Below are 26,828 nucleotides of genomic sequence, written 5' to 3'. Positions count from 1 at the left end.
TAAGACTAAAACATTTTAATCAGGACGTTAAAGAAGTGCATTTAAGGGTGTCTGTTTAGCTACTCTACCAGCTTGGTTAGGGTGGCTCCCTGTTTTCTTTGATTCATCACCCTACCACTTAGTCCATACATCTGGGCTGTGTGCTGGGCCAAGAATTTGCCTGGGGACTGAAATGCCAGTGCCTGTCCTTGTCTGTAGACTTACTGGTCCAAAGTGTGCATACAGAAATTTCAGGGAGGTATCTATTCTCAGTTTAAAATAATAAGAAATAAATAATAATAATAAATACATTTATCCTAGTTTATAAAGTTAGACCTTAGCAAGGCACACAACATCATTGCTATATCTTGGGAATGAAATTTGGATGAAGCTTTCAGTGCTGTTTTTGTTTTTCTAGACAGGTGAGGAATGTCTGTTAACATTGCCAGCTACTGCACGATCCATTTTGTTCAGATATCTGTACAAAGACACTCTCATTTGAAGATCATTGAGATCGCAGAGTCAAACTCTCCAAAGTTATGAGTATCAACAATGAAAGTTTCTTGATATTTTTTTCTGAGCCTCTTTATTTTTATTTAGTTTTTAATTACATGGTCTTGGTTTTCCCCCATTTTAGGATATGCTTCATTAAGTACAAAATCAAATGCTCATTTATTTTCTGCCATCATCATCATTCAATATGGGGCCCACTGCCTTATTTACGTTATTGATACCTTATCTGAAAATCGGCCTTTTAATTTCTTCTCAGTTTTTCTTAGTGCTCATCAGTATTGTCTAGAGATTTAAAAAAAATGTTTAATGAGAAGGTATTACAGATTTTAGGTCACTGTCTTAGAAAATCATGTTAAAAATACCAACAGATTTTTGGGCACACAGTTTGGTATATTCACTGGATTTTTCAGAGCACTTAGCATTGTCTGGCTGTCCTTATGTTTAAGAATTCAACTTTGTTTGACTCTGCTTGCAACATTTCAGAGGGTAATATCCCTGGGTCTCAAGTCAGGCCACCTAGAAAGCAGAAAGTATACAATTGCCAGTCTATGAAACACTTCTTTTTAGTGATTTGTCCAGCATCCCATAAGTGCTACGTGGTGGAACCTTAGATAGGATAGAGTCCTTCAAGATGCTGTTCAAGTTCTTTAGCTGGGAATCTGCTTTGTCTCTTCCAGCAAGCACTTGATCATTCACTGTTACATCACTCTTGCAGCAAGCAGAACACTGCCTTACCATCTGCAGTCTGCTGCACCCCCCAGCCCTGCTTTCTGTAGAACAATTCCATCCTGGATGTAAGACTTGCCTCCTGTAGAATTAATATATGCATATAAAATTAATTAAAATTTTAATTGGTAAATTACACGTCATTACTTTCATGAAATGTAAAAATTGTTAGAGTAACCAAGTAATTTAATTGCTAACTTGAAAAAAACATAAGCTGAAAGAAAAGTTTGAAAAATGAATTGAGAAAGGACAAAAATGGCTTTAGAAAGTTTTTGCTAATTTCTGTAACTACTTTGTATTGTTTTTTTTAAGTAATGTTTGAAAAAAATAGTTTTGTTAGTATTTACTTAGCCCTAACTCTTTTTTTCCATCTTTTAAATTTTTAGGTTGATCCTTAAAATGCTCACAGTTCACAAAGGAAATGTAAATCTCTCAGTAATAGGACTGAAAACATTAAATCTACTCCTCATGTCAGGTATTGTCTGTTTCACTTTCCTAGTTTGAGCCTTTAAAACAAAGAACAGTAATATAAAGTGCATGACCATACATTTTGGACCTGATTTGTCTCTGTTTTATTCTGTAAAGTCATTTAGAATCATAGAATCCTAGAATATCCTGAGTTGGAAGGGACCCATAAGGATCATTGAGTCCAGCTCCTGGCACCACACAGGTCTACCCAAAAATTCAGACCATAGAACATTTGTACTTGTATACAAAGTAATAACAGTACTGTTTTTGTCCAGGTAGAAAGGAGTCTCCAAATTGCAAGGCTATGAACAACATAGCCAAATAGTTTTGTCAACTTGTTATCAGCATAGGCACAAATACTTGCTGTATATAGCTAAGTTAAATAAGTAAGAACTTTTTCCTAGCAAAGTATAAAATTGGTCACATTCTGACTTGCTTCCTTTAGTACTAGTTTATGTATTTGAAAAGAGTGAATTGTCTCTGATATATTTCTTTTAATCTGCTCTCCAGAGACTTGATCTTATCAGGAACTGAGAACATTTTTCTTGATCTTCTGTTGAAATCAAAGAGAGACAGTAAGGGAGATATCTGCTAGCATGGTTCAAGGTAGCATATAATACTAGTACTAAAATTGTTGAAATAGGAAAGTTTCCACTGACTTTGAAAGGCCTTGTAATCAACCTTACTTACAAAATAAGGCTTAGACTTTAGGTGGTTAAAGCTGATCTGGCTGTCCAGCTTCCTGCTGGCAGTAGAGTGAAACAGGAACTTTAAGAAGATGGTTTTGCTATTTATTTGTCTATTTTATGATAAGATCAATTACCTCTTGAATCTGCTTTCTTCTCCCTTTTAATTATAGAGAGAGACTTAAAGTCTCGTTTTGACTATCTTACTTCAAAAAAGTATTTGAAATTGTACCTTGTCAGAAAAGTCTCTTGGTATTCTATATGTCTGTGTGTCCAAAAACTTGAATTGCACTACAGCTGGAGGTGGTAGGCCACTGCGAATGCAGAGTGGTAGCCATACAGAAAGATCCTTTCTTTAAAAGGAAAAAAGAACAGCTGCAGCTGAAACACTGGATCAGGCACTATTAATTTTATTGTTATTCATGTAAGCTTGAAAAATTGTCATGTATATGATTTTTTTTCCTTATACATGCTATAGAGACAGCAACTTTTTTCAGTCTGTTTTTTTTTAATTATTATTATTATTGTAAGAGCAACAGTGACATTGGAGTTTTAGTTCATTTTCAGGTAGCAATTATCCAGGCTGAAAGAATGGGCAACAGAGTGAGAATAGCATTTCAAGAAACAGATGGATCAATTTCATGGTTCACCATAGCTGAAAGGTAGATTTCAACTCCCTGTGTGCTTTCTTTTGGCAGTGTAGTCCTACCCTTTTTTTTTTTATTCCACAAATTTAGTTTCTTAGTGAAATTCTTCAGCTTGCAAAAAGTGCAGTTTTTTGGACTGATTAATTTTCCACTAGTTTAGTGAGATGAGCTGTCTCTGAGAAGTCAGACAAGTACCAAAGCCAGTGCAATGTGGGAGAAGGAGTGGAGAGAGGGAACTGTCTTATTGCCAGTAATATTTTAGAACATCTCAGTTGTATTGTAAAACATTACCTTAAGAGATAACTGCCTATAAAAGAGATAACTGCCTATATAAAAGTTATATAAAAGCCTGGATGTGAGCCACCAGAGTAAATCTGAAGGACGGTATTAAAGACTTCGGGATTTTAATGGTTAAGTACAGTGCTCCAATTAACATGTTGAGAACACCTCAGCACAACATGTAATCTCTTCTGCTTTTTAGATGTAGTTGCTTTCCTGCTCCTGGAGGAAGAGGTGGATGTGTTTTCTTTGATATTTAATGCCATGCACACCTTCCCTAAAAATGAAGAGATCCAGCAATATGGATGTAGAGCATTATACAAGCTTTTTGAAAAAGGTATCTATATCTTGTGGGCTAGTTAGAAAAGCATATAGATTGGGAGGGGACTGCAGATATTTATTTAACTGAAAAAAATGAATTATTGCATTCCAAATTTTGTTTTGTGTATTATATCTGTTCTTCAAACCTGTTAGCACAAAACAGGTTTTCCAAGCTGTATCATAAATTTTCTGAATCAGATAAATTAATGTGTAAAATGTCACTACATGTCTGACTAGAGTTAACTGGAAAGATGGGATTCAAAGTTAGTCAGTAACACTGGGAGTAGTGATACTTGATTTTAATTCTCAATAAGCAAAGCTGCTTCTTGAAAGACTGGTAAATTTTAGGGTTGCCAGGAAGTTGTGAGCAAGTCTAAAATCAAGCAAAATGTTTGCACTTTAGAAAAAGTATATAATTCAGCTTTTGATCCTGACAATGCTGAAAGGCTAAGTATGTATCTCTACAATATTCCTGTGTTTCTTTGGAGGGATGATGTCACCATGTATTAAATTTCTGCAACATTTTCAGGAACTGTGTGTGTGTAATGGCCAAAAATCCCATTATTGTGACAGTTTTTCTTTGCATCGAGTTTCTTGCTTCAGAATAACTATTGAGAAATTCTAGTACTCCTAGTAAGTCCACTATACTCCTTTGCTTCAAAGACAGTCTCCAGTTCCTCAGATTTGTTCTTCCTGGCACCATTTTATATTGCTTCTTTCGTAAGTCTTCCTCCCACACGTGTGCCTCGAACTATTTTCTGCTTTCCTTTCCCTTTTCCACTCTCCCTAAATACTTTTGTCCTGCCATATTTTCTCTTCAGTCTCCACAAGTGTCTCAGCTTCTTGCATTTTCTGTGTATGCCTTTTGTAAGAAGTGCCTGATTTTTACAGATTCACAGATGTTTCGGGTACAGACCTGCAGACCTTCTTCTTGACAGCAGCGTAACAAGTTCCTAGGCTGTCCCTGGATATTTTTTTCTTGCCTTTGAGAAACCTTCTCAGCTACTGTAATGTGAATGTTTGTACCGTTATCATGAACCAAATTCAGAAAATGATTCTGCTTAAAAAATTTAAAGTGTGGGATTTGTGCTCAAGCTGGATTAGTTCCTTTATCTGGTTCACTGCACAACTGCAGTGATGTCAGCACAAATGATGGGGGACAGTGATTGAAAAACCTTAAGCGATTATTACAGTGAAGGTAGGATATTATTAAAGCATGGCTGTAGTCTTTATGGAAAGAACTCCATTATCAAAAAAGTTGAGAAGTAAAATAAAATTAGGGAGTATGTGAAATGCATTCCATCAAATTGTTTTCACTGTGTTCTTAGCTTTTCCTTCACTTCTATGTCATCTTGGTGAGGAATACCTGAAGTTCGTTCTGTGAAAAAGACTAAAAGAATTTTTATTTTTTTTAAATACTCATTCACAGGAAGGCACTTAAAAGTCAGAACTCATTTACAGAAAATGTGGGCTAGAAAAAGGTCTTTGTAAAGTAGCTCAGTTTTTGGTGTGAGGAATTTTAACTGTGGAATATGATCTCTATGGAGGAGACTACCTTACTTTCTGTGGAATATACAAAATAAATATAAGGAAACTTCATTAGAACAACTGTATTTTCTCATATTGTATCAGGATATGAATTACTTCCTCAAAACTTACTGTCTCTCTCTTTCTTTTTAATTTAGTTCCAGAAGAGCAGCTGACCGAATTTGTTGAAAGCAAAGATCATATGATCATACTGGAAGTATTTAAAGAGTGTCCAGAGAAAGAAGAGGTGATTCTTCCTGCACTTTACTCATTACATTCCTTAGCTGGACCATGTAAGTGTACTGTTGGAAGTCATTTTCAATTCTTCACCTCCCACAGCTTGCGTCAGTTCACCTGAGTGCATGGTAATCTTTCAGTGACTGTGAAAGCAAATAAAACTTCAGAGTCTCTCTAGGGAAAAACAGTTGGTAGTGCTGCAAAAATAGTGACACATTTTGACAGAGGGAACAGTTTTGAAATGAGAATTGGTTGGGAGCTGCTAAACAAATCACTTTTCTGTTTTCTGTGGGAAATACTGACTTGTAATTTTTTATGGGAAATTTTCCTATTCAGTCATACTTACAAGGCTGGAATCTCATAAAGTAGGTAAAGAGTCTTTCTTCTGCTCAGAGCAAGTGTTAACTAAGATGCTTATTATGGCTGCAGAGGTCAAAGTTCAAGTCCTTGCTCTGCCTTTTTTTAAAGTTTGAATAATAAGATATATTTATTGACTAAATGAATATTCAGTGAATTTGGGTAGCACGTTAAGAACATTGGTGGCAGAGGCTGTTCCACAAGGGGAAAATTTCCCATGCAAATCCAATGGCCAGAGCTAAGACAAGGTGTTGGGGCTCAAGCACCTCTCTCTGACCAGTCAGTGGTGGCTGCAATGAGGAGCACAGTAGGATTGGGCACATTTTGGAGTCTCATGGTGTCCTCAGGTGTTGTGCAATAGGACGGAAGAAAATCTCATTGTGTCTCGTTCTCTCATCACAGCAGTCCCTATTATGGGCAAAATCAGGTCCCAAGAAAAGTCCCTGATGATATGTGTCCCTTTATTGACTTGGTGCGTGATGCTGTTGACAGAGGCAGCTCTTGCACCTTACTGTTGGCAATTTCAGCAGGCATCGAGCTCTTTGTCTTTTCCGCAAGATCACAGAATCACAGAATCATCCAGATTGGAAGAGACCTCCAAGATCACCGAGTCCAACCTCTGACCTAACACTAACAAGTCCTCCACTAAACCATATCACTAAGCTCTACATCTAAACGTCTTTTAAAGACCTCCAGGGATGGTGACTCAACCACCTCCCTGGGCAGCCCATTCCAATGCGTAACAACCCTTTCCGTAAAGAAGTTCTTCCTAATATCCAACCTAAACCTCCCCTGGCGCAACTTTAGCCCATTCCCCCTCGTCCTGTCACCAGGCAGGTGGGAGAATAGACCAACCCCCACCTCTCTACAGCCTCCTTTAAGGTAACTGTAGAGAGCGATAAGGTCGCCCCTGAGCCTCCTCTTCTCCAGGCTGAACAATAGTTGTATTCTTGCAGAAGTGTTTCCTCATACATCCTGTCCATTTGGATAGGAAACGTGCTGGCCCAGGGTGTGCCACAAAACAGGAACTAGACTGCAGTTTTCCAAATTTCATCATTCTCCAAACTATTTAATTTCCCTTTCACAAGCTTCTTGCTGTTCCAGTTTGTCTTTAAAAATTAAGCATTCCTTGAGACAGAAATAATTTTACCATAGCCTAGAAGTTATTTCCATTTTCTAAAGCAGAGAATGCTAAGTGCTTTTTTTTTTTTCTAAAGAAGAGAGTGCACTTCAGAGAGAGCCTTAAGTGCTCTTTAAAAAAAGTAATTAGAGAATGTGTAACAGTTCCAAGAGGAAGCCATGACAAAGACTTGCTCTACAGTAGACGTTGTTTTTGGAGTTTGCACTTTCTGATATGAAGTATTGAAAACAGGGAGACAAAGATAGTTTGAGCATAGCTTGAGTAGTCTCCCCATATCCTAAAGTCTACATACATCAAGGATTTGTACCTCAGTATGCCTTCTTACACTAATACATAACGTAGACTTTACTCTGGCTCATATGTCATGAGAAATTGAGGGCTGGCAGTTTATCCCAATGCAGGACAAGAACTCTTTCAAATTTCAGTAGTCTTGAGTGAATGAGAAAATGCTTTGCTGACAACTGTCCTTCAAAGTCCACGGGGAAGTGATGTATCACATGATGTTTGCCATCTAAGTGTTAGTCATAGGCAGCTATCCAGGCTTCTCCTATATTTAATGGGGAGAAACAGGCACCTCCAGAGGCAATTTCACCTCACCCTGAGAGAGGTACCTGTTATTCCATGAATTATACAGTGCTCACATCTCTTCCTCAGTTACAGTGAGAAGCTGGATGTCCAAGTTCTAGTGGTAAATATTAAATGAGAGCCATTCCATACCACTGCTTCGTTCTTGCAGGATTTAAATATACACTTGATTGCGCTCTCTCTGTAATCAACAATTTTAGAATTGTCTGAATATTTTAATATGTTGATAATTATCACCTGTGAAGTGTGCAAACCTTTACAATGAAAGGTGTTTTCAGTGGTGAGTGACATTAATAAATCACTGTCATCTTAAAGCATTGTGAAAAGTACCTTCCTACACGAACAAACAGAATGATTCAGAAATGCTTCCCACTCAGAGCTTGCTTTTTCAGCTTAGTATCTTTGTATACAGGAGAGCCAAGCTGTTGAAAAGAATATTAAGAAAGTTTATAGACCTCAGTAGAGTAGTGCTGAACCTCTTGGAGGCAGTGACAGGACTTTCATTCACTGGAACCAAGATTTTGACCAAGATTTTTGTGGTTGTGTCATACCCTAGATAGACACATACTGCAAAGATGCTTTCATGTACTGTGTTTTTAACTACCGTGATGCTATTTTGTTTTAAATTACTGGGTGTGGGATCTTCAGTAGGGAAGGATATCTGTCAGTCAGGGACTGACTTCAATAGGAAAGGACGCATTCTGTCTTTTTACTGACTAATGTGAATGCCTGCTGGTTTCAGTATCTGACCTGCAGAATAAACAGTGAATAGGGTGAAGGTGACCGAGCCCTGGCACAGGTTGCCCGGAAAGGCTGTGGAATCGCCATCCTTGGAAATACTCAGAAGCCACCTGGTCGTGGTTCTGGACAGCTGGCCCAGGGTGACCCTGCTTGTGCAGGGGAGGTTGTTCAAGATGACCTCCAAGGTCCCTTCCAACCTCTGCCATTCTGTGATTCTGTGAAATATTTCAGGATCATTAGGTGAACCTTTCTATACCCTCAATACGTAATAGTCATACAGTAGAACTAGTTTAAACCAAATGAATAACTTGCTAACTTGCACCCTAAAAAAGAAGGAAAGCATGAGAAACATGGAAAAATGACATTTCTTAGAAAGAAAAAAAAATCTAAGTTGTTTCTTAGCTGTATGCCTCTGGGAATATTTCTCAAATACTGTAAACTGTTTAGCTTATCTCAGTTGTGTTATAAACACCACTTATAAGATTGAATTAATATTTATAAAATAATGTGTTCAATAAAAAAAAGTAAGAATAGTTTGTAAGGAGGTTCCTGTTACATGTCATGATATGGAATGGAATAAATTCACAAATGTTAATATTGACTCTGAATTTAATTATTTTTTTTAATTTGAATTTAATTAATTATTATAAATTATTACCAAGTGTTGGTAGTCATTAATATTAGAACCCAATTACCATGCTTTTTTTTTTTTTTTTCTTTTAATCTTAAGTAATTTTTGTTTCTGTTTCCCTCTTTAGCCAGCAATGTTGAAGTGCTGATGTCTGGAAATGTTCGCTGCTACAATGTTATAGTGGAAACCATGAAAAGATTCCCCAGTAGTGAAACAGTTCAGGAAGCGTGTTGCTGTTTGTTGCATAAGCTTACATTGGGTAAGTTCACAAAGCTGGTGTTAGTCAGCTTACTCTGTGTAAGAACTGGAGGTACTGACATGAAATGTTAGGCCAACTAGAGAGCTACTGTTCCAGTGAATCCTCACGGTAGTGTATAGCTCAATTATTCTAATGATGTGAAGGTCTGGTGGCAACACTGGCAACAACCAGCATGGAATCCTTTTGTGATAAAGGCTAGTAACAATGACAGAAACAGTCATAAAAACCTAGACTGAAAAAGTGAGAAAAAAAGAGTATATCAATAGATAAACCATTCTTTGTAATGTTATTAAAGAATGGAAGAAAATTCCTTCTAAATTTCTTCTTCGAAGTGGTAGTTCTGGTTGTGTGAGATACTATTGGTGCTACTGAATTATCTGGGACATGCTTTCCAAGACAGTGTTTTTCCTCCTTGCAATGCATCTACCCAAAGGCCTGTGCTGCATTCCTGCTCAGGTATGGTGCCAGCCTTGGGGCCCCCAGCCTGCAGCAGTGAAAGAACCAGTTTGCTGGAAAAAAAAAAAAAAAAAGTAGTTCCATTGTCTGGGCTGACACAGGCTAACGCCACGTCAAGCCAAATAATGGCAATGCCAACAAGGATTTTGTTGTGCCTCTTCCCAGCTCTGTGCTATCTCTTGCCAATACGATAAGATGATCTGAGCAGTTGCAGTAATAGCAAGTTCAGATGAAAATAAATACATTTTTTCCCCTGTTGTGTGAAAGACTGAGTAGAGCAGCTGGAAGAGCCCACACTACATGACAGGTTTTTCATCACTCCGCCAAGGTCTTTCTCATGAGTTAGACTTCCCAGTTCTTGCAGGTGGTGGCCTGAAGCTGCTGCAGATGCTGGTGCCATTGCATGACTCCTCTTAATCAAATCAGTCTCATCCTGTCACCATCTGCTTCCACTCCTTCATGCAGATACCGTAGAGAATACAGATCAACCTTGAGTGCAATGGAGTGCAACTTCCAGTTCCCCTTCAAAAAGCCAAATAAACATTTAAAGAAAATGTGGCCTCTGAGGTGGTATTTGCAGTTATTTGGCAAGAGGTGATGTTAAGCTTGAACAGTTTCCTCTGCCAGGCCAACTGCATGGTAACCAAGCTCTTGAGGGGACACAGCAACTTTGTTGGCATGCCTTGATCCTGTCCTCTGTGCAACCAGCCTGACTTCATGGCCTCAGAACGTGCATTTGTGATTTGTGTTTACTGACCAACAAGTAAGAGGGGCAGTAAAACAGACATGAGATCTATTAACTCTTTTTTCAGCTCCACAGATGCCTTTCATCTTAATATGCAGACACTTTGGGAGGAGATTGAGTAGGGGTGCCCACAGCACCAGAAAGTTAGGTAAAACAGGTGTGAAATTGCTAGGTTGTCCTTCCTGTCCTTTCATATGAGACTGGAAATAGTCTGGAAGACTTCCTTATAGCCAGTATGGCTTCCCAAATTATTCTGATGGACACTGTTTTCCTAAACCCAAGTTATTTGGTAGTGAAATTGTAAAGTCAACATCTATTAGCTTCCAAAATCACTATCATGTGTTCTTGCTAATCTGGTAATGAATATTCAAGACGAGAATATCATCAAAATTTTAACTGACTGATATCTGTTTAAGCAGCCACAAGTCCAGCATAATTATTAGTCACATAGCCTACATTTCTTACTTTCTGTGAAATAAGTAACATATTTACACAAACATGTCATTTTCAGTAAAATACAGCAAGAAACAGCAACGCTGCTACAACATGACCACGCTAGTACAGAGTAAGAAGAAAAATGCTGTTTCCATTTGCACTTGTGTGGATGGTAAGGCCAAAGTTTTAGAATGAGGGATCTGGAAAGGACTTGCCTTAAAGTCTGTTCTTTAGAGTTCTGTTGACTTGGACTAATAGGGCTGAATCATAAAACACTGGGAGAGGTACTTATTTCCCAGTGAGCAACCCAGACATTGCAGGTAGCCAGCACCTATAGGGCTCAGGACCAGAACTGAGGTAAAGAAATTAAGTTAGCTTTTCTTCTGCTTGTAATTTTCTTTTTCATGCCCCAAAATCATATAATTCTTAATTTTGTACCTTATCTGAAGCGCTTGAGAAACATTGATACAGATTTGAATTTCACCTTTCATGTGGTTAGTATGATTCTCATTTTTAGTAATTGAGAATTAAACAAAATTAAATATCAAAATAGAAACTGTATCTATCAGACTATATTTTACAAAGTGAGCATAGCCGTATTATTGTATGCATGATACTTGTTTGCACAACAAATGGGGAAGTTCTTTTCTTTTGCTTGCGTTCATTTGTAGAATTCCTTATATTCAACCTTATATTCGATTATATGTAATGTATAGCCTTTGATAAAAGCTGTCCTTTAAATACATTTATCATCAAAAGCTAGTTATTTCTACTGTTCCAAAATGTATTTATTCTGTATTTATAAGGCTGACTTTGATCTATTTAACAAGGAGGACAAAACCAGAGGGCAAAACAGGTTTTAAACGCTTGCTTGGCAGGATAAATCAAATCATTGCAAGAATTCAAGACCAGGACTGCTTTGGTTTCCTGGCAGGAAGTCTGCAAATGATATATAGATGGTATCTTATTTTGCTGACACTGTGGATGTCATGTTCCATTAAACCTCAGTCTTCATATTAAAAATAAAGAAAAGAACCTAGATCCCGGTTGTTTTTTATCATTGTCTTCTTCTTTCCACAAATAAAATACCATTATAGTATACCCCATAAAATATATATATACCATAAAATATCCCCTAATAACAAATCTAATGTTTGCTACAAAGTCTGTGCATTATGTGCTGCTGAGAAATCTATGCTAAATGTGTATAAAGCTATAGATGTGTGTTTGCATTCATTTAATATCTTAATCTATTTCCAGGAAATTTTTTCAATATCCTCGTGTTACATAAGGTTCCAGAAGTCATTGTGAAGGCTGTGACAGCGTATTCTAACAATGCGAAGTTACAGGCTGCAGGTCTCAGCTGTTTAGCTCTTCTCAGTAAGTAAATTCATTCTTAAACACACAAATAAAATACTTATGAAATAAACAAGTAAATGTTTTCATACTGGTGATTTCCTGTAGTTATTCTTAATTCTGCTTCTTTTTTAATGTGGAAGCCTCAAGTAAGGTAGCTTTGATAGAGCTAGATTTCCTGCACGTTTATGGTTTAGTGTGACATTCCTGTGTTCATACCATATTCCCACATATTCAGAGCTGGGACATTATGTTGATAGATCTTAACAAAGCAACCTGTTTGTTCATAGGCAAATATTGGATAATCCCTACTTAATATAAAGTGTCTGGAGACAGCAACATGTATTTGATGTTTGCCATGTTTGCCGTGTGTGGCAGGACTCATTATGTACTGCCAGTTGATTGCAACACCAAGTTAATGCTTGTGCCTGAGTTCTGAAATCAAATAAAAAATTTAACCTTTTCCTTGAGTACGCTCCAGTTGTTATTTTTAAACAGAAATTAGTTACCTAGTGGCAGAAAGCTAAAGATCAGATTCTGTTAGTCTTTGAGTAGTACAAATGTCAGTAGAAAGGCTGTGTAACAGTCCTCAAAACAGCAACTGTTAGTAATCAGCGTACACTCCAGTAAACTTCAGACAGTATGGTCGGCGCTGATACCTTTTTTTCTTAAATGCTGAAAAACACAGGTATGAAATGATTTATTTTACATTTCATTGTGCTTTCTGGGACCTACTGTTTCTCTCAGCAATTGCAATTTATATTTTTAAATGGCATATCTTCAGAGTGAAGATGGCTCAGCGATAAGTGGTTACGTGCAGATGAACCACAGTTTTATTTTATGTGTGTGGCGTTCTGTATGTAAATGCATAACAGAACAAGTGTGTGCTGGTCTTTTCAGAACCTGACCGTTGACTGATCTGTAACTATCTATATAAGTGGCTACACTAAAGTACTACATAGCAAAGGGTTTTTTTATTCCTTTTATAACCTTGAAGACGTCTCAATTCTGTCGCAGAGCTTATGTCAAAAGACTTCTCCCTTTCCAGAAAAGACTAATCCTCCAGCTGACTTTCCTACACAGGCAATGTGAGCACCTCCATGACTACAGGAAAGTTAAGACAAGTGTTTTGTCTTTGCAATAAGAATTGATTGTAAATATTTTGTATTTCAAGCTGAAACAATATTCTTGAACCGAGACTTAGAGGAAAGAAAAGAAGAGGAGGAGGAAGAAAAATTATGCTGGTTGGAAGCATGCTACAGAGCATTAGAACTACACCGAAAAAACACAGATGTACTGGTGAGAATTTCTGGATGATGGGGGTGTAGAAAGACAGCATTACACACTAACTAAAACATTTAGCAATATAATTTTCTCCCATATATCATCAGACAAACTAGGTCTGAGGGACTGTATTAGCCTTAGAAAAAATTTCCCTTTCATTCCATCCTTACATTTGTTCACCCTTACATTTGTTCAGTTTCAGTTACTCCTTTGGATCAAATGTGGTTAGATAGTTGAGACTTAGTGCCTGGAACTTGGGCCACCCAAAAGCTTGTTGTCTACTCAGCTGCTCTGTATACAGCAGCAAAACACAGGCTCATCAGCTGAAGAATTAATGTTGGCCTAATGTAGGTATCAAAATGAAAATCAGATAATGAGAACGCGGCACATGCTTGTAACTGAGTTCTATCCCAGATATAAAAATGTGACAGTCCATACTTTGTTGTATTTCTACGTAAAGCAGCTAGTACCTTTACCATGGACAGAACAATTCTCAAACTTCTTTTTCTATTTTTTTTTATTTTGCTATTCTGGAGGTTTATTTCTTTAATCCTTTTGTCTCCTCTTGTTTTGTATTTAGGAGGCTGCATGCTGGGCTTTGAAAAATCTGTTTCTGTATCAACGCAACCTTCATGAAAAGATTGGAGATGGAGATAATCAGTCAGTGTTAATACCTTGAAATGTGTCTTTGGAAATGAAAAAAAAAAAAAAGTGGCCTACTATTAGGCCATTTGGGTCTCATGTTTCTGTTATTTTTATTTTTCTTTCTTGTTTTCTAATACATGATGAAATGCATGACAATCAACATAGAAAGTTTCTTTCTTGAAAAGCATTCTAAACTCCACACAGACCAAATTGCTAGTGTTTTAATAAAGAGTAAGGACACAGTGTAATAGAGCGAATTTGTACAGTTCACAAGGAATTTCATCTTCAGTTGCAACGAGTATAGGGAGATTTAAAGAATGTAAGAGTAGGGAAAATAGAGGAGATTAAGTAGGCAGGAAGTATGGAAAAGCAGCACGCATTTTCCCACAAGTCAGATGAAAGAACATAGCAGAGGGAGCACTGGCCGTCAGGGAGAATCTAGACACAAATAAGACACAGAATTTCCCTTAAACTCTTTCTCAGAGTTGTTTAAAATTTTAATCATTCAAATTTTGGTAAGCCTGTTTTTTTTACTCACTTCTGCACCTCAGATCACTTGGAAGTCATGACTCCAAGTGAATTGTGTAAGATTCAAAGTTGGCTTACACACGTAGTGTGCAAAGATGTGGCTATAGTGAAATATTAGAAGCCAAGTTCAGTCATCTAAAAAATTAACTATGTCACTTAGTGTGTTTTTAGGAAACTGAACGATAGTAATGAAGTAACTGCTGTAATGTGGTCCATGTGCAGTGATTTGTTTCTCTCTGTGAAAGGTTCCCAATAGACAGGGCGGTGATGCTGTCCATGCTGATGCACTCCTCTTCAAAAGAAGTGTTTCAGGCAGCTGCTAGTGCCTTGGCAATTTTGTCACAGCAAAATGGTAAGGGAATTTAACTGTCTTTGCTTTCTAATTCTGCAGTCATTGCTATAATATTAAATATTAATATTAAAGAACATACAAAGTGTGCTAGAGTATGGATACCATATTCCCTGTGATTAGAGTATTGTACAGTTGTGTTCAATAGGAGGTTTATTCTTTGCTTTGAAAAAGGTGTTGTTAGCTAGTAGCTAGACCGACCGATGACATCTACTTGGACTTCTCTAAGGCTTCTGACATGGTCCCACGCGACTTCCTAATCTCTAAATTGGAAAGATAGGGACTTAAGGGTGGACCGTCTGGTGTACGAGGAACTGGCTCGATGGCTGCACCCAGAGGGTGGTGGTCAATGGCTCTATGTCCAGGTGGAGACCAGTGATGAGTGGTGTCCCTCAGGGGTCTGTCTGTGGACCAGTGCTTTCCAATATCTTCATCAGTGACATAGATGATGGGGTTGAGTGCACCCTCAGCAAGTTTGCAGATGACACCCAGCTGAGTGGTGCAGTCGATACACCAGAAGGAAGAGATGCCATCCACAGGGGCCTGGACAGGCTGGAGAAGTGGGCCCATGTGAACCTAATGAGGTTCAGGTCCAAGTGCAAGGTGCTGCACCTGGGTCGGGACAATCTCCGACATGAGCACAGACTGGGAGAAGAACTCACTGAGAGCAGCCCTGCAGAGAAGGACTTGGGGGCTCTGGTGGACAAAAAGCTCGACACGAGCCAGCAGTGCGTGCCTGCAGCCCAGAAGGCCAACTGCGTCCTGGGCTGCACCAACAGAGGGGTGGCCAGCAGGGGAGGGAGGGGATCGTGCCCCTCTGCTCTGCCCTTGTGAGGCCCCACCTGGAGCCCTGCATCTGGGTCTGAAGCCTCCAGCACAAGAAGGATGTGGGGCTGTTACAGTGGGTCCAGAGAAAGGCCACGAAGATGATCAGAGGGCTGGAGCACCTCTCCTGTGAAGAAAAACTGAAAGCTGGGGATGTTCAGCCTGGAGAGGAGAAGGCTCCAGGGAGACCTTATTGTGGCATTTCACTTCTTAAAGGGGTCTTATAAAAAGGATGGAGAGGAACTCTTTACTTCGGTAGATAACCATAGGACAAGGAAGAATGGTCTTAAAGAGGATAGATTTAGACTAGACATTAGGGAGAAATTCTTCACTCTGAGGGTGGTAAGGCCCTGGCACAGGCTGCCCAGAGAAGCTGTGGATGCCCCATCCCTGGAGGTGTTCAAGGCCAGGTTGGATGGGGCTTTGGGCAACCTGGTCTGGTGGGTGGCATCCCTGCCTGCGGCAGGAGGGTAGGAACTAGATGATCTTTAAGGTCCCTTTCAACCCAAGCCATTCTATGATCCTAGTATTGAAGAATTCGTGTCCAAAGAAAGAGATCTTTGCCAGTTTATGTGTTGTGATTGCTGTTTTTTTGGAGCAGGAGACATGGGTCTGTGCTCTCTGTATGCTTGTTTAAATGTTTATCACGTTTGAATTTCATTAAGACCAGAATTTGTTAAAACTCACATGAGTAAGGATTACAGCCTGACAAATAATATTTTCTTAATAATACAGGGCATTTGAGCAGCCATGTTGACTTCAGTGAATCAAATCTTATGTAGAAAGTTAAGCATTGTGCGTAACAATTTTCAAGATTGCTTTAGTCCTGATTGTGTCCCCTAACTGGTTTCCTAACATTTTTCAATTTGCGGACCCCTTCAACATTTTTCAGTGGCAGTGTGGACCTCTGGCTAGAGTATTTAAGCCTACTTTGGCCTTCTTTTGTCAGATACTTTTCCCAGAATCCTTTGAAATGTTTCTGGACCTTAAGTGGTTTGTAGACTGCTCGTTGAAAACCACTGGCTTGATAGGAAGATAAGGACTAACAGTTAATTACCATTCTCTAGGTGAGAAAGCTTTGTTTTATCACTAGGTTACTGAGCCATCCAAGTACATAAAATGTAACAATGAAGAGTTTTTATTTAATTATGGAGAAATAGATCTCATAAATAGATGCATAGTGTTATCATATATTATATCAGGTACTTCCATAATGTGTTACTTAAAAGTGGGCCTCTGATTCCCACTGGAAATCCAAAGCCAATTTTCATTTTGTCTTTTTTTAAATTCCTTCTTTTCCCCTAAATGAATATGCTTACAACATAAATGATAGGCGTAAAGAAGCTTAGTAAGACCCTGTGGCACAACATAATGTTGCTTGAATTCGTCATTTGAAATGGATGTACTGAACTGGGAATGCCAAGAATTGGTGGTAGTTACCATGATAATGTAGAATATTTGTATAGCATTCTGAGCTGTATTGGCTACAGTTATAGCTACAACCTCTGCTTGGGTATTTGAATTCTCAAAAATGTGTGAACAAAGTAATTAGATTGGGTTAATATTTTATTTTTGAAGTCTTATTTTGGAACTTAGAAGGTTTTTTGAAAAGTAAATTCTCACTTTCCTGCTGAATCACAGAGTGCAATTCAGAGAAAAAAATGTTTAAAAATAAACATTTTTCAAAAATAAAAGTAAAGTGATATACTCTCCTTCCCTTAAGTTAACGGTGCTAGTAAAAATACAGATGTATTTAAGCTTATTAGGCACTTCAGGAATTTTAATGCTTTTGATTAAGATATGGAAATAAAGTCAGCTTCAGCTTGAATCATTTCCTGTTTTAATTTACAGTGCTATAACACATATGATTTTGAGGAAAAAAAAATCAAAATGAGAAAAAAGTTAGTTCTGTTGGTTTTTTAGGACTCTATATATAGGGAGAAAAGAGGTTTGCTTATGGGATGCTTGCTGTTTTGTCTTGTAGGAAATATTAGGAGGACACTTTTGTCTAAAGGAATACACATGAATGTTTTGGATATAATGAGGAAACATCCACATTCTCCCGAAGTGGCTGAAAGCGCCTGCAGAATTCTGAATCATGTTTTCAAAGGAAGGTAATACACTTAGAAATAAGTGACCACTTCCAAAGTGAAGGTTTGTGAGATTCAGTGCTGTAATTGATTGCATTTAAATTACTGACTGTTTCACTTATGTTAAAATTGACTAACCTGACAGCTGTATTTAAGACACTGAATCACATCTAGCCCCTCCTGTTAGCCACACTGATTTCCATTGAGAGCTAAGAATTTTACCACAATACTAACTCTAATTATAAAAAAAAAAAGTGTTAATATTTCTTTTGTAATGGCTTTTGCAAATGCTCTAGGACATGGGTGGAAAACAAACTTGTGACTCAGAAAGAAAATCCCAAAAATTCCATAAACACGTTCACAGGAATAAAATGTATTATAAAATAAGAAAGTGGCCTTAGAAGTAAATTAGTGGCCCTTGGCTACTGCCATTTCTAAGTTAATGTCACTGTGCTACCTAATTGTAGGTGTTCTTTTTCTTCAAGATTAGAAACTAGCATGTTTGATATTTTTCTGATTATTCTGCAAGTATCTGGCAACTCATCAATATTTTATGGCAAATTAGGGAAGATCTATCTTCTCACAAGTCTGCACTAGAATCAAAGAGAAATATATGAATCCACCGTTCACCCTGAGTGAAATACTGTACTCCCTGTGTACCAGTGTTCTGGACTGAACTGAAAATTACCTCTCAGTAGTCTCAAATTGAATTAATTACATACTCTGCATTCATGAAATGACATGAAAATAACATGTTTGCTATGCTAAAGAAAAGCACCATTGTTTAATTTATATTTTGTAGCTAAAACAGATTTGCAGTGTTGTAAAGGAATATCACACCATGCTAATGAAAGAAGCAAATATGTGTAAAATCTAGAAATGTGTTACTTTTATTTATTCTATAAATAATATTTTCAGTTTCCCTCATCTGGATATAATGACAGTAGCTGCATCGGAAGTTGTAAAAGCCATGAGGAAACATGAAAAATCACTCTCTGTACAACTGGAAGCACTTCGAGTCCTTTTACACTTTATGATGCCTGGTAAGTCATCTAAAAATATAATTGGTGTGACATCATACATCAAATCAGAGAATTTAATTAGATAGCTTGGTTTTAGTCTTATCTAATGAGACAGCCTTTAGTAGGACTTAAAAAAAAAATTACCAAAATTCTGTATTTAACCGTGCAACTGTAACTCTTTAGAATGTACAAGATGGAGGATGCATTGAAAATAACAGGCCAAAATTATCACTGCTGATATCCCTTTGATTTCATCAGTGATGATTTAGCTCTGCTGCCTCTGTAGAGTTCTTGGAATGACTGTGGAGCCATTGCTGTGGTTGCATGCTTCTACCATAGATGATTTTTAATGAGAGCAAGCAGTGATAGTGATATCAGCATAGTTTTACCACAAAATACAATTGTTTTGATAGTATCTCTTGGAAGGAACATCAAAACTAGACCTCTGACACCAAGACAGTGATTCAAAGATATGAAAGCTACTATTACATGCTATTTTCTACAGCAAAGGAGAAACCAAACTGACTAGCTTAGGAATTCCTTTTCCTCCCAAAAACAACTCTTTAAGAGCAATCTACATTATGAAAAAAGTATTCTTTTTTTATTTCCATACCTTTAACAGAGTATGGGGGAAGTTTTAGCTCTTCTTTATCAGTTTACTGCTGTATATCCCATTTTTCTTTCCCCAGTGTTAAATGTGAGAGTACAAATGTGCTGATTTTTTTCCAAACAGGTTTTTGCAAGTATCTTTTGTCAGTTTTAGTTGAATATTACAAAAGCAATAGTTTCTAAACTAGTCACTCCACTAGCATGCAGATTGATTACAGATTTCATTTTTTTTCTGTTCATTGAATTATAATTCTAATTCTTTCCAACTTTTTCAATAAACAAGAGGATTAAGACTTTAGACATATATTCTAACATGTAGGCAAGAGTATTTTTTGGTGAGAATCCTTAAAGTGAGGCCCTTGTAAAGTGCAATGAAGCAAACAGAGCACAAAGCGGATGTTAAAATTTGCATGTTAATTAGGGAATAAAAAGTCATTTATAGAAAAATAGTAATCAGAACAAATACGAATGCTGAATTGACATTTAAAGGATATCTAAGTACTTTCTGTAGCGCCATTTGCCTGCAAGTACCGATAGCTACAGGAAAGGTAAATCTGAAAGACCATTCTGTGTTCTTTAATTTGTACTCACCTTTCACTTATTTCATCTGTTGGTAAAAGTCAGCCTCTGATGTAGTGCCAAGTGAAGAAGAACAAATAGTTTGTGGCTTCCTTATAGAGTCTCCTTCCCAGAAGGAAGAAGCATTTTGAAGTAGTTATCTGGAACACCAAGAAACCATATAGCTCAAGGAAGTACTAATGTGTTGCAGTGTACCTTAGGCAAAATTCTTTGGCATGATTTTGCGTTTTCACAGTAAGTAGTGAGCAAACATATGGTGAAATTACCATTTCAAACACGATGTACCCAATACTACATTGTAAATCTGGAAGAACTCCAGTCTCTATCACTGCAGCGTTCTGAAAAAGTCATAAGATTAGAAATATGCCTGCGGAGTCATTTAGCCTGTATGTTCAATCTGATTGTAATATTGGGTTAATACTGGGAAGAATATTAAATCTGTTCTTCTGATGAATTCCGTTTTCCATTGTTTCAGATACAAAAAATGACCAGAATGGTTCTTTGGGAGATATGGGAGATGCTGCTTTCACACTTACTGTAAAAGTCATTAAAAGCCAGTGTCTGTTGGAGGGAACTCATTCGCTGGTGCTTGGTGCTTTGAACAGGGTATGGTTAAAGCTTTATCCTAATGAATTTTGTCACTATTTTACATGTGCAGTGATGAATCATTTATAATTTTTAGTTCCATGGTGATTTTCCTATCAATTGGATTAAAATCAATCTCAACCTTGAGTTTCATTTATCATTGGGTGTTTCTTTTCTACTTTATATACTAGAGTACATTCGATCATCTTTTACATAGTAATTCTAGGGGATACTTATACAGTGCTGATTTTTTTCAAGTATTTTATTTGTGATTTTGTTATGGACTATTTCGGACATGAAAGGTGTTCTTGTGTCTTTGCCTCAGCTATGCATAGAGCCAAGTGGTTCTGTAGTATAGTTTTCATTGATAAATACTTCTTTGTTTTCAACAGAACAGTGTTTCTCACTTGTCGCCATTCTTTGCATTGTTCAATTCCATGACTTTTTCCAGCCACTGGAAAGCAAAATGATCACAGTGCCTTAAAATGGAATCTGAAAAGTGAAAGGCATCACTGCCAAAGCAGGCCCAGGCTAAGCAGAGATAGTACTTGGCACTTTGCACAGCAAATTAACCTTAAATCGTGGTGATAGGAAATTTTTAACTTCCTGGCCTTCAGAAGATTCCCACTGGTTTACAGGTTTCACATGACCACAATCAAAATGGATACAGTACTTCATGATTTTCTAGAAGTTTGTCAATGATTTTAGACTTGGCAAAAACCTTCAGTCAAGGAGATATGTCTTGAACGGCTATTATAAAAGTCAGAGCAAGTGATGTATCAGCAAAAGAAAGCTAAAGTCTAAAGGACATTTCTTGACAGGGTACAGGAGTTAACTAGGCAGAGAAAATAATTTTTTACTTCAGATTGCATTAAAGCTTTCAGTGCTTTTTGACCACCTCGATGGCTTTTTTGAACTTGCTGGTTTGTGATTTGGGGTACTACATTATCAAGCAGAAGGGCTGGAAATTAACATATTTTTATGAAAAAGTAGAGAAGGAATACGGAAGGAGGTGGGCATGACTCCACTAAAATAATATTGCAGCTTTGCAAGTCACTGTGATGCCCACACACACTTTCAGATCTAGGCCTTATCTAGGTTTCCTCCACCTAAAAGTGGGGAAAACTTGTGACAGGTAATAACAAATAAGCTATTTAATTACTTTGTAATGGAAAAGAAAACTTAAAAACTTGTTGTGGTGTGGCAATAGGTATCCTGCTTCATACCTTTTTCCTATCCTAACTTTATCAACAGCCACCACAGTTGTCACTTATCCCTTGCTTCACAAAACGTCATTTGGTTCCATTTAACCACAAAGGAAACACATTTTCCCACCCTCCTTTTCCTGGCAAGATCGTGTGAACTTGAGTGGTTGTAATGAAAATTAGAAAAAAAAAATCATAGATTGAATCATAGAATGGTTTGGGTTAGAAAGGAACTTAAGGATCACCCAGTTCCAACCCCCTGCCATGGGCAGGGACACCTCCCACCAGAGCAGGTTGCCCAAAGCCCCATCCAGCCTGGCCTTGAGCACCTCCAGGGATGGGGCAGCCACAGCTTCTCTGGGCAGCCTGTGCCAGGGCCTCACCACCCTCTGAGTGAAGAATTTCTTCCTTATATCTAATCGAAATCTACCCTCTCTTAGTTAAAAGCCATTTCTCCTTGTCCTGTCATTATCCGACTGAGCAAAAAGTAGCTCTCCATCTTTTTTATAAGTCCCCTGTAAGTAATGAAATGCCGCTGTAAGGTCTCCCCAGAGCTTTCTCCAGGCTGAACATCCCCATCTCTCAGCCTTTCTTCATCGGAGAGGTGCTTCAGCCCCTTGATCATCTTTATAGCCCTTCTGTGGACTCACTTGAACAGGTCCATATTATTCTTATGTTGGGGGCTCCAGAGCTGAACGCAGTGCTGCAGATGGGGTCTCACGAGAGCAGAGCAGAGAGGGACAATCCCCTCCCTGGATCTCCAACTCCTCTGTTGATGCAGCCCAGGACACGGTTGGCTTTCTGGGCTGCAGGTGCACGTTGCTGGCTCATGTTGAGCTTCTTATCCACCAACACCCCCAGGTCCTTCTCTCCAGGGCTGCTCTCAGTTCATTCTCTGCCCAGCCTGTGTTTGTGCTTGGGGTTTGCACGGGCCCACCTTTCAAGCCTCTCAAGGTCTGTCTGGATGGCATTTCTAGTTGGCAGAAAGTTCACTGGACTGCCAGAGCTTCTCAAACATGATGAATAGTGGCTTAGCAAGTACATCTGCCAGTTCCCTCAGGACCTGTGGATGTATCTCATCAGGTCCCATGGACTTGTACACCTTCAGGTTCCTTAGATGCTCTCGAACCTGATCTTCCCACTCTCTGGTAGAAATCTGAGGGTATGAGCAACTGAAACTTTGACTGAAAAGGAAACCTTTTTGAAATTGTACTTCTTATTATTTATTGTCACATCGGCTTTAATTTGACATACTTCTTTGAAAGATTATCACTATCAACTCTTCTATTGCCATTGTAGCAAAATAAATCGTTCATCTGATTTTTTATTCATTTCTCTGTTAGTTTATTGGAAATCCTAGCATTCAGAGGTGTGGATTAAAACTACTTACTTCTGTAGCTGAGTGCACTGGTGCATTAGAAATTTTAACCCAGCAAGGAGCTACAGACACCGTGCTTCACACCCTACAGATGTATCCAGATACACAAGGTATGGAAGTTATTTTGTTAGTTCAACATTAATGATATAGTAGAAGGGGCTGATTAATCATCTAATCTGTAACCTATTACACTCTTTAGTACTGGTTGTGAAGTAGGTTACATGGCAAGAAGTGCAGCAGGACTGTATAGTCCCCAGGTTTATCCACTTTCTAGTTATGCTTGGCCCTGTAATAGGTAATGCAAGCAACTTCCTAGCATATTAGCTATATAACACTCTACTTAGGTCATGGGTTTATCCCACTCAGAGTGTCTGAACAATCAACATTATTAATCTTTCTTTTTTCTTCAAGACATACAGTGCTTGGGTTTGAGTCTTCTGCGCTCTTTGATTACAAGGAGGAGTTTGTGTATTGCAACTATGCATGTCCTGGCAACAGTTCTGGTTTCTACTCTGCGGCGATTTAAAGAGGTCACTGAAATCCAGATGCATGTATGTGTTATTTCTTTCAATTTTAATTACTTCATTTTCATTTTATTGCAATTACTAGGTATAAGCCTTAAAAATTAAACCAATATGATTGCCAGAGAGAGAGGTTTCTTGGAGGCGTATATTCAATTCAATCCAAAATATATAAGCACAAGTTTGGTTGTTTATCTAGCAGACTAGAACAAATTTTTTGGTCACAGTCCATTATTCAATCAATCTAGAATTGTGTAATGAAGCAACCATCATTACTGTATAAATCACTCTTTTTTTAAAAAGTAAGGGAAAATATCTTAGTTCACAGCCCTGTCACTAGCAATAAGCTCGGTTTAAGAATTTTGTATTTAAGAAGGACATTACTGGAATGCTGTGTCAGAGTGACAGATTTTGAATCTACTTCTGAATATGGAAGTAGAGTTCTCCTTATTCTGTCAGAGAAAACATGTTCAGTCTTCCTCATTTGAAAGTTCTCTTTCCGCTGCTTTGGAAGCTTTCCCTGTTTGTTGCCAGTTTCACTTTCTGGTGGAATGAAGCTTGCCTGTGAGATCAGCTTCTTGTGAGATTTTCTGCACTTCTGTTTCAGATCAGTCAGAACTGTCACAAGCACAGCCTCCTTTTTTTACTTCTGTTTTTCCTCCAGTGCTTCTAAGTTTTGCTTAGGAACCAATATAAACCAATATAAAGAGAGATCAAAATAAAGTAGAGAAATAAGGAAGTTGCATAAAGTCATTTAGTTTTGGTGACATTTGTACAAGAGTCCATGATTTACCCAGTTCACCGTTCTGAGTGAACTTTACTAGTGGAATCACAAGATAATTTTGTAATTATTTTTTTTTTTTTTTTTAGTTTCTGGATTTACAGTTTTTCATTTAGCCTATATATTTATTTATATATTCAAGGATTCTGGAGCAACACACTGGGACAGGCAATGCATCATCATCCCATATCCTTAGGAGCAGATTGTTTCCTCTGTAAATATTCAGGAAATCATGAGTACATGTGTCAGGCAGGATGTTGTCAGATATTACTGTGCATAATTGTGCTTTTCAAAATGTCAGTTCATATCTGCTTTCGTGGGTCAGCTATGCAAGCATAAGACTACAGCTATATAAACACTGAAACACCAGGTCTTCCTTCCTTCTTTTCTAATGTGTTACAATTTGTGAATTATTGAATGTTTAAAAGCAAAACAAAAATAAAGTTGCAGCTTGACTTGTTTCATGTCTTGTTTTAAAGTGACCCTGCACTTACAGTCTTTTCATTGTGCTTGTAGGGATTTCATGCAATCTTGTCAATTCTTGGTTTGTCACCTTGTTTTGCCAAGCTGCTGGTACACGAATCATTTGACACAGTCATTTTCCACCAAATGTCTATGTGCTTCACTGACCAGCGAGATCGACAGGTATCTTCTCTCTTTTGACTGCTCAATATCTGAAAAACTTTGGTGCTTCTTATGGCCTAACTTTGATTGTTTGTGTTCCCTTTCAGTTTCAAAGCCTGTGTTGTAAATGCTTTGCTAAAATAGCTGAAAATGATGATTTAAAAAGTATGATGCTTGAAAAAGCATGTATGGAGTGCAATAGTATTATGGCTGAATGTTTAATTCTGCTGGGAGCTGATATTAATAAGAAGACAAAGACAAGCTCTTTGATCTATCAGGTAATACATGGAAATATATGTAGTTTCATTGCTATAAAATACTGGCTTTTGGGTTCCTTTCTCTTTTTGTGTATAGCTGTATAAGCCAGAAGACAGTTGTACTCTCTAGGGCAATCTAACTGTGACTTAAATGTTAACAACCATTGCTGTTCCTGGTGACTTCAGACCTAGTCTGATACTCATTGAAACACCCTTCACTTCATTGGGGCTCATAGTTATTGTCACATAGATCTTGCCCGCAATGCTACTTTGGTTCTGATGCAAGTTCACGTCAAAGTCTGCATGCTTTCAGACTGTTCACCCTGCTCACATGCAAACCAGGGTTCATTCAAGTACTGACTTAGCCTTAGATTTAAAGTAGTTTTGAGGAAGAAGACTTAAGCTCAGGCCTTGCAAGATCGCAGGTGATTTTTCTGAACTAATCAGGCGTAGATAGCAACAAGCCCATTAGAGCTCAGTCCATGAACTGATCTTCCGATTCAGCTTTTCCCAACCACTCTGAAGTCAAAACGCAGACAGACCAGCATGCAGTACTGTCCATAAATAAGTTTCAGTGTGCCACTGAAAAATCCCACTCTGTCCTAGACCTTGCAATGAAGACTTTGCCTAAAATGCCTGCCCTGGAGTGGTGGATCTTTTTTACTTTGTGTTGTACTTACAGATCAATACAGTCATCAGTCTTTGTGCTGTTTTAACTATTAAGTTAGGGTTCTGACTTTCTATCAACATGGCTAAAATAATACAACATGTTAGAATGACTGTACTCACGAGCTGCAAAGAGCTTGATCCAAACAGTGGCCACATCCAGAGCTTGAACTATTTGAAATACACTTTACGACAGCCACGGGCAAGCATCCCATCTGGATTCAAGTGTGCCAACAGATTAGATTGTTCCCACCTGATCATAAGTATTCCCTGCTAAATGTGACTGTCTTTAAAACATTTGGAGAAACTGTTTGTATGAGCACGTCTTAATTTTGCTTCAATGTCACAATTTTAAATGCTTGGTCTGAGATAACTCTACCAAGTACTGCTTGAAGTAAATTTGGAAGTGTTCCCATGAAGATTTCCGCCAGCAGAGCTGGCTGGGTGATAAAGCACAGATGGATTTGGAACAGACCATGAAGTCTGAGGCAGGCAAATCAGTGTGAGTGAACCACAGTGGAAATACTGAAGTAACTGGAAGTATTTCTAAAAAATGTTTGTAATATTCAACACTGCTCTGTGTAGCAATGCAAGCTGAGAGATTGGAAGGAATGGAGCTGACTGAAACCAGTGAACTTGAGCTCCTAGCACTAAGCAGAGCTTAATGAGTCTCAGTGTTGTTGGCCTTTCATCTGGCATCCTGATAACATGGCAAAATAACCACAAAGAATGTTTTTTCCACTGAACCACAGACCACACGCAATAACCAAATTACATGAATTACCATTCAT

At 38.1% G+C, this 26,828-nt stretch overlaps 1 protein-coding gene across 2 annotated transcripts in view; it reads left to right on the top strand.

Annotated features, from left to right (window-relative positions):
- Positions 1 to 26,828, top strand: part of LRRK2 (leucine rich repeat kinase 2) — a 71,281-nt gene that overhangs the window by 6,671 nt on the left and 37,782 nt on the right. The window contains exons 4-18 of one of the 2 annotated variants that reach the window (XM_083825335.1): positions 1,605 to 1,693; positions 3,501 to 3,635; positions 5,305 to 5,439; positions 8,966 to 9,097; positions 11,994 to 12,113; positions 13,264 to 13,388; positions 13,954 to 14,033; positions 14,792 to 14,898; positions 17,705 to 17,834; positions 18,729 to 18,853; positions 20,496 to 20,626; positions 23,154 to 23,298; positions 23,600 to 23,739; positions 25,007 to 25,135; positions 25,222 to 25,392. In XM_083825335.1, coding sequence (XP_083681461.1) covers positions 1,605 to 1,693; positions 3,501 to 3,635; positions 5,305 to 5,439; positions 8,966 to 9,097; positions 11,994 to 12,113; positions 13,264 to 13,388; positions 13,954 to 14,033; positions 14,792 to 14,898; positions 17,705 to 17,834; positions 18,729 to 18,853; positions 20,496 to 20,626; positions 23,154 to 23,298; positions 23,600 to 23,739; positions 25,007 to 25,135; positions 25,222 to 25,392 — 1,894 coding nt within the window. The remainder of the gene's footprint in view (positions 1 to 1,604; positions 1,694 to 3,500; positions 3,636 to 5,304; positions 5,440 to 8,965; positions 9,098 to 11,993; positions 12,114 to 13,263; positions 13,389 to 13,953; positions 14,034 to 14,791; positions 14,899 to 17,704; positions 17,835 to 18,728; positions 18,854 to 20,495; positions 20,627 to 23,153; positions 23,299 to 23,599; positions 23,740 to 25,006; positions 25,136 to 25,221; positions 25,393 to 26,828) is intronic. The other variant, XM_083825336.1, reaches the window with a different exon arrangement.

The sequence above is a fragment of the Anser anser genome, assembly GCF_964211835.1.
Source record: "Anser anser genome assembly, chromosome: 1".
Lineage (NCBI taxonomy): Eukaryota > Metazoa > Chordata > Aves > Anseriformes > Anatidae > Anser > Anser anser.
The sequence above is the reverse complement of the archived record's forward strand: the minus strand, read 5'-3'. Positions and strand labels throughout refer to the sequence as shown.